This window comes from Telmatherina bonti, assembly GCF_933228915.1.
Source record: "Telmatherina bonti genome assembly, chromosome: 15".
In the NCBI taxonomy this organism is placed as follows: domain Eukaryota; kingdom Metazoa; phylum Chordata; class Actinopteri; order Atheriniformes; family Telmatherinidae; genus Telmatherina; species Telmatherina bonti.
The window spans coordinates 25,331,311-25,338,929 of NC_136613.1; the positions used below are offsets into that span (position 1 = coordinate 25,331,311).

A 7,619-nucleotide genomic window follows, 5' to 3' on the forward strand; every position below is an offset into this window, starting at 1 on the left:
TACATTAAGAGACATCCATTCTTTGACCAAGCTTTAGTTACATGTTTCTTTTTTCTTTTTTTTGTTTTTAATGCACGAAAAGTAGGCAAAAATGCTCCTTATAGTATGGGAAAAAATTCAAGTGCTCAGTAAAAATACACGTTTCCCTCACCAGAAAATTGATTATTTGGGTAAAATATCTCTTGTAATGTAATTACTGTAACATATTTTCCTGCGGTAAAGAAATAAAGACCAATCAAGAGCGAATCCTGTAGGAAAACAAAGGCTGGGATTGGCTGAGACGCGGCATCGGTTTCAAGGCGCCCCACGCTCTGTCGGAGAAGGGGGGGGCGTCTCGTGAATGGAATGGGCGCCTGGAAACCGGTGGAATCCGCACTGAGTGAGGAGAGCGAGCCTCTGGACTTCCAGCCGTCCTGCATGTGAACCGACGCTTAGCATAAAGTTTAGCCTGAAATGTTGCACGTATATGCCATTTTTTTGCTTTAAGGGTTAGTCGTTCTACCTTTAAGTTACAACCTTTACGTGTAAAAGACGTTGGAATCGTTTTTGGTTTTGCATTATTCAGGAAAACGGGGCTTGAAGTGTTGTTTTCTGCGGACTGTGAGTGAGAGTGGACTGCTTGGAGTCACTTACAAAGAACATTAAGAAGTCATGACACGATGAACGTTTTACTTGGATTTATCATCATAAAATACGAGCGAAAAGTCAACTCAAGCCGAGGCAACTGAAACAGGAGGACTTGAAGATAAGTACTGGAACAATTATAGCTGTTTTCCCTTGTTTCCAGCCGTTTTTAAGTCGCCCTACTTGGATCAAAGTTTTTCTTTCCCTCCCCCCTCTCCTCCTCAACTATGGCGGCAGCCAGGTTCACCACTGGCTCCATGTTGCTGCGGATCATGTGGCTGGCGTGCGGGTTGTCTTTTCCACGCATTTCTGCTCAGCATTACAGCAGTGATAGTGGAATATCTGTCCCGGAACACGGATTTTGCCAGCCCATCTCCATCCCGCTTTGTAACGAGATCGCCTACAACCAGACCATCATGCCGAACCTCCTGGGCCACACGAACCAAGAGGACGCCGGACTTGAGGTGCACCAGTTCTACCCGCTGGTTAAGGTCCAGTGCTCTGCGGACCTCAGGTTCTTCCTCTGCTCCATGTATGCCCCAGTTTGCACCGTGCTGGAGCAGGCCATCCCCCCATGTCGGTCTCTGTGTGAGCGTGCACGGCAGGGATGCGAAGCTCTGATGAATAAATTTGGCTTCCAGTGGCCAGAGCGGCTCCGTTGTGAGGCTTTCCCCGTGCACGGAGCCGGTGAGATCTGCGTGGGCCAGAACACATCCGAACCCAGCAGCCCGGCATCCTCGTCATCTCCTGATGCACCCCACCCTGGGACCCATCCCCCCAACTTTGACAAGCCGAACCAGCGTCCTCCCCAACACAATCCCTACCACCAGTTTTCCTGCCCTCTGCAGCTGGAGGTGCCGCCCTACCTGGGTTACAGATTTATGGGGGTCAAAGACTGTGGTGCTCCGTGTGAACCCACAAAACCAAGCGGGATCATGTATTTCCGAGAGGATGAGGTTAAGTTTGGCCGGCTGTGGGTTGGCATCTGGTCTATTCTGTGTTGTGTGAGCACCTTATTCACAGTCCTCACATATTTGGTGGACATGAGGAGGTTCAGATACCCCGAGCGGCCCATCATCTTCCTATCCGGCTGTTACTTCATGGTGGCTGTAGCCTATGCTGCTGGATTTTTCCTGGAGGACAAAGTCGTCTGCGTGGATAAGTTCAAGCTGGACGGCTACAGGACTGTGGCTCAGGGGACTAAAAAGGAGGGCTGCACCATCCTCTTCATGGTTTTGTACTTTTTTGGTATGGCCAGCTCCATCTGGTGGGTGATTTTGTCCCTGACTTGGTTCCTCTCGGCTGGTATGAAATGGGGACACGAGGCCATCGAAGCCAATTCCCAGTATTTCCACTTGGCTGCATGGGCGGTCCCGGCCATCAAGACTATAACCATCCTCGCCATGGGCCAGGTGGACGGCGACGTGTTGACTGGAGTGTGCTTCGTGGGAATCTTCAATGTGGACGCCCTCCGCGGCTTCGTGCTGGCTCCGCTTTTTGTCTACCTGTTCATCGGTACTTCTTTCCTCCTGGCAGGTTTCGTGTCCCTCTTCCGGATTCGCACCATCATGAAACACGACGGCACCAAGACGGAGAAGTTGGAAAAGCTGATGGTTCGGATTGGCGTGTTCAGTGTGCTCTACACGGTACCGGCCACCATAGTGATCGCCTGTTACTTCTACGAACAGGCCTTCAGGGAGCACTGGGAGCGCACCTGGCACATGCAGACCTGTAAGCGCTTCGCCGTACCATGTCCAGTTCACAACTTCGCCCCCATGACTCCGGACTTCACCGTGTTCATGATCAAATACCTGATGACCATGATAGTCGGCATCACCTCTGGCTTCTGGGTCTGGTCCGGGAAGACTCTGCAGTCATGGCGGAGGTTTTACAAACGTCTTAGCAACGGTAACCACGGAGAGACGACAGTGTGAAGGTTGGAGGATTAAAAGGCACAATGCCACTGAGTTTTGGATACGACACCATAAGGTCAAATAGCTTTCATTTAAATACTTTTGGTGGTATTTTATTATTTGATTTTTGTGTTTTCAGGTTGCGGCAACGGTTCACAACCAAACTTTTATCAATTATCTAAAGAGACTGGACAAACTCCGTATATTTCTTTCCTTTTTTTGCTTTTCCTGTTTTTGTTATCAGACGCCTACAACCACGGCTTTTGCATCGTTGGACCATAAACTGGTGTAAAAGGCCACACTGGTACCTGGACTGTAATGCCAGACTGGTGAAGTTACTCTTTGCATATTATCAATTTTTATCCTTATGTTACAGTTTGAATGTACTTTCTGTTCACTCCCGAGCTTGCCAATGGGTAAGTTAAAAAGACTGTGTCAAGCAGTGTGTCTATACTGCAGCTAAAAAGGTCAAAGATTTGATCCCTGCAACTGCCATACTCTTTGACTGTGAATTCATGAATTATGGATACTCTGACCACACTCTGCTTTTAGTTAAAGACTGGAAAGCTTTACTACATGTTAGATTTTGCAGAGTACAATCTTTGTGTAATAGGAAGAATAATTCAGTCTAAGTCTTTTATGTGCCAAGTGGCTGCCCAGAAATCAAAATTTTCTCTTTTTCTTTTTTTTTTTTTTTAACCTGTTTGACATTCTGGTATGGTTTCCAGGCGGTACAGTTGCTGGACTGATGAATATTCACTTCCTGTTCTGAATGTTCACTCCGAAGACGAATGAAGTTATGTACTGGTTTGCACAGTTATCGTAAGTGTGAAAATGGCTGTTACACTACAGATTGAACCTGGTTCTAGCATTTTAAAGAGACCACACACAAACGCATACACAGCCTTCTCTCTCTGTAACTGAGACACAACAGCTCATTGTTGGTCTCTCTGTGTGTGGTCCCTCTACTGTTGGATGCCCCACCAGAAAGAGTTTTTTTTTAAGCTTATGAGACACCCAAAGCACAATTTCAGTGAGCCAGGTTTAATCCCTGGGAGTGCAAATGCTTGTCCAGGAGCTCTAATGTTATTTTATCCTGGATAAAGATGGCTGTACAAGTTCACACCTGTATTCTGCTCAGTGTAGCTCAGTTTGCCTTACACTCTTTAGTTTTCAAATGCAGTGTTATATGGTTATCACAAGCAGACTGAACAGTTTTATGTTTTTATTTACTTTGATATTTTAGTGTCTAGGCTACTTTCATAGAAGTATAGATTGCAGAGAAGCTGCATGTATTTTCTCTGCATTTGGACTTTTGCATTTGATGTTCTGGGTTGGAGAGATGTACAAGAGGTCAAATATCACAGCCATGTGGGAATATTTTTATTTGAAGAATTCAGCGGAGACAGACGGTGCAGTGATTAGCATGATCGGGGACAGAGTCACCTCATGACACAAGAGGTTAAAAGTACTAATTTGATTGTGCTTATAGATTAAATGGGACTATGCATGGTCTCAGCAAAGCTACATCATGAGGAAAAACATTTTTTATGTAACTTTTAGCATTTGCAGGAGAGGGACACAATGCTGTCATAGAAATGATGACAGGAATGAGGAAGTTCAGGTACTTTCTATAGTAGTTTTATAAGTAGTTTTTAATTTAACTCCATAAACTTCACATGTAGGATGTCTTCACTTAATACATCATATGTGACAGATGAATCAGTAGCAAAAATAATAAAGTCCTTTTGTTGCCTGTTGTAAACTGGCTTTTCGAAATGTGTTCACCTCTCAAACCAAACAGTGAAATTAGGCAGCGAGTTGCTTCATGGCTGCGCCTGACTGCCACAGTCCTCTGTTTTTGGTTATTTAGCACATTTCCTCTGCATGTGTCACTCATAAGTAATGAATGGGAGCACTCTGCAGCAATGAGGGACAGCTCAACATCATGAGCTTCTATAGACTTGCTATTCTAGTTATTATAATTTGTAAAAAAAAAAAAAAAAGTGTCCTGATTCACATATATTAATACTAAAAAATGTGCATACTTTATACCAATCATCTTTTACATAACAGCAGTTTGTATATATACAGTGCCATGTTTTCCCATGTGAATGTACTACATACCTCAAGCCCTGATTAAATTCCACTGGAAGAACTGAGTTAAGAAGCAGGCCAACGCTTCACTTGACGCAGTTGTTTCAGTTTTACAACACAAAGCACACTAGTTGTGTTACTGTCTTGAGACAGCTGAGATCTGCCAGTGTCAATGATACCAGACTGACATGTTTGTATTGTACCTTTTTCAGAAGGAATATGAGTGTTTCTATGTGTATTTTTATCTGAACATTGCAATCAAGCAAATAAACCAGATTTTCAAAGGCATAATGTATTTATGGGGGGGGTGTACTCATTTTTGTCTTTTTTTTTTTTTTTAAACCTTTTTCTTTTTTTAAAATATAAGATAAACACTTTGTATGTGTACAGTTTGAATAAAATTGATAAAGTTTGTAATGTGTTGATCCCAGTCTTTTTTTGGTAATACAAAACCTGTAGTTAAGAGTCTGGATCTTTGTCCATATTTTGAGTTATTTTGTCAACAAGTAAAGGAGAAATTTGCCATAATCTCAGGCAAAGTGGACCTACTTTCTGTCAATGGAAAATAATCTGCACGGGCATGACTTGACATGATTATAGGCAACCCTGTGGGAAGCTTAGCTTTTATCAAACAATATTTAGTCACTCAGGATTAATTTGACCAGTTTTATCCAACTTCACTTGGAGCTCAGTTTGTTTTTGTAACTCACCATAATGCCAAAGAATAATTTTGTTTTTTAGATTGTGGATATGAACTTGGTGCAATGTCCAATAAAATCTTTAAGCAAGTCTGACTGATAGATGGTTTGAAAAGATAGAGGGAAAAAAATGCCTCTGGAACAGCATCACTGTACCATGGTGTTCATTCACAAAGTCTAAAACTACCGTGGGAGAAGACGTGACTGATACCTTGCATAAGTCCCTCATTGATTAACTATAAAGGCCACAACAGATGACATTTCCACAATCATCAAATCATCCAATGATCCCTTGTGCCGTTTGGATGTGCCAGTGCTCCCAGACAAATACCCAGTGAGATAGCCATGTTTCATTAAATGATCAAAATGATCATTTGAATAGTGCGAAATTAAAATGTCGCTCTAAGGGGGCACTATGTCAGCAAATCACAACAACTGGATGACCTCACCATAGAAGCTAAATGTTTAGACCTTTCTTTTCATTTGCCACACATCTGATTCTTAAGACTGAACATTCAACTGGAAAAGCAAATTGACAAAACATTTGCTTTTTAATACAAAATGAGTGATTCCTGCTCATGTATTAAACTGGCAAATTACTATTAACATGTTCTTTAGTGAATCTCTGTCCACTTCATGCCCTTAATTCTTACCGGCATTGATGCAAATACTTTGTTCTAACTTTAACCTGTACTGATGACCCAGTTTTGTAAATGTGCCACATCACAGCAGGCTATTGAGAGTACTGCAGTGATTTACCGCATGTTAGAGATGTTCCTAAACCATCCAGCAGGGGGCTCAGTTGAGTTACTAAGGAGAAGACAGTCTCAACTCTGCCTGTGTGATACTGATTTCTAGTGGTCAGCAATGTTAAATTCAGTCTACGACTAATTTGTCAAACTTCTACACATGATCTTTTTATTCAGTTATTTTACACTGTATTCTATCTATCTATCTATCCATCTATCTATCTATCTATCTATCTATCTATCTATCTATCTATCTATCTATCTATCTATCTATCTATCTATCTATCTATCTATCTATCTATCTATCTATCCTATATTTGTTTATATACATACACACATTATATATATATATATATACACAGTATATATATATATATATATATATATATATATATATATATATATATATATATATATATATATATATATATATATATATATATATGAACAATATTTTTTGTCACTCATTCAGAATGCAAAACCCAAATATTATATAGATTCATTACACATATGAATCTATATAAGTGAATCATTACAAATGTTTATTTCTTGAAATTTTGATGATTTTGGCTTATAGATAATGAAAACCAAAAATGCAGTGTCTCAGAAAATTAGAATATTACAAAAGATCGATTAAAAAAAAGGATATTTTAAGCCTGCCTTTAAGAAATGTCAAATGTCAGGCTTCTGAAAAGTATGTTAATTTTCATTAATCGAACTGTTAGCTGTGATCTTCCGTCCATATTATTTACCCAGAGAGTTTACCTGTGTTATTCTGGTAGCGGTTTACATAATACCTGGTCCCGCACCAGACACAGCCTGTGACGTCATCAGCTCCGTCGTTGCTCGGCTGCAAACACAGCAAAACTTATTCATAGCAATCTCCGGAGACTTCAACAGCGTCTCTCTCTCTCTGCAACTCTACCAACATTCCACCAGGTTGTCAGCTGCTCCACCAGAGAAAATAAGATGTTGGACTTACTTTATGCAAATATGAATAATGGATAAAGTTGTTCTGCCCTGCCTCCATTAGGAAGATCTGACCATAATCTTGTTCTTCTCACCTCCACCTACAAGTTCAGCAGCAAGCAGTCATCACAAAGACTATCAAAATCTGGACTGCTGAAGATGAAGATGCTCTTAGAGGAGGCTTTGAGGCTACAGACTGGAACGTCCTCTGTGAACCTCATGGAGACGACATCAATGCCATGACTGAGTGTGTGACAGATTACATAAACTTCTGTGTGGACAGCATTGTCCCAACAAGAACAGTGAGGTGCTTCCCCAATAACAAACCCTGGATCACCAGTGACCCGAAAAAAGTGCTGAACATCAAAAAGGAAGCCTTCAGGGATAGAGACGGAGTTATTGAGGGCAACACAAAAACAACTTAAAACACAAACTAAGAAGTGCAAGGAGGACTACAGGAGGAAGTTAGAAAGTCAGCTCCAGCAGAACAACGTGGGGGATGTGTGGTCTGGAATAAAGAAGATCACCAGCTTCAAGTTAAAGGGGGACCAGCCTGATGGAGGTTTGGA

The 7,619-nt window shown here is 41.6% G+C and overlaps 1 protein-coding gene across 1 annotated transcript; it reads left to right on the top strand.

Moving 5' to 3' along the window:
* The first annotated feature begins 432 nt into the window (after positions 1-432).
* On the top strand, positions 433-5,043 carry LOC306766435 (frizzled-7-A-like). The gene has a single exon (XM_079254202.1). It carries the CDS (start codon positions 852-854, stop codon positions 2,556-2,558), a length of 1,707 nt encoding a protein of 568 aa, XP_079110328.1. The 5' UTR covers positions 433-851; the 3' UTR covers positions 2,559-5,043.
* The last annotated feature ends 2,576 nt before the right edge of the window (positions 5,044-7,619 follow it).

Bases quoted from the DNA above. Each gene is read 5' to 3' on its own strand.
- LOC306766435 (XM_079254202.1), top strand. From the start codon at position 852: ATGGCGGCAGCCAGGTTCACCACTGGCTCCATGTTGCTGCGGATCATG.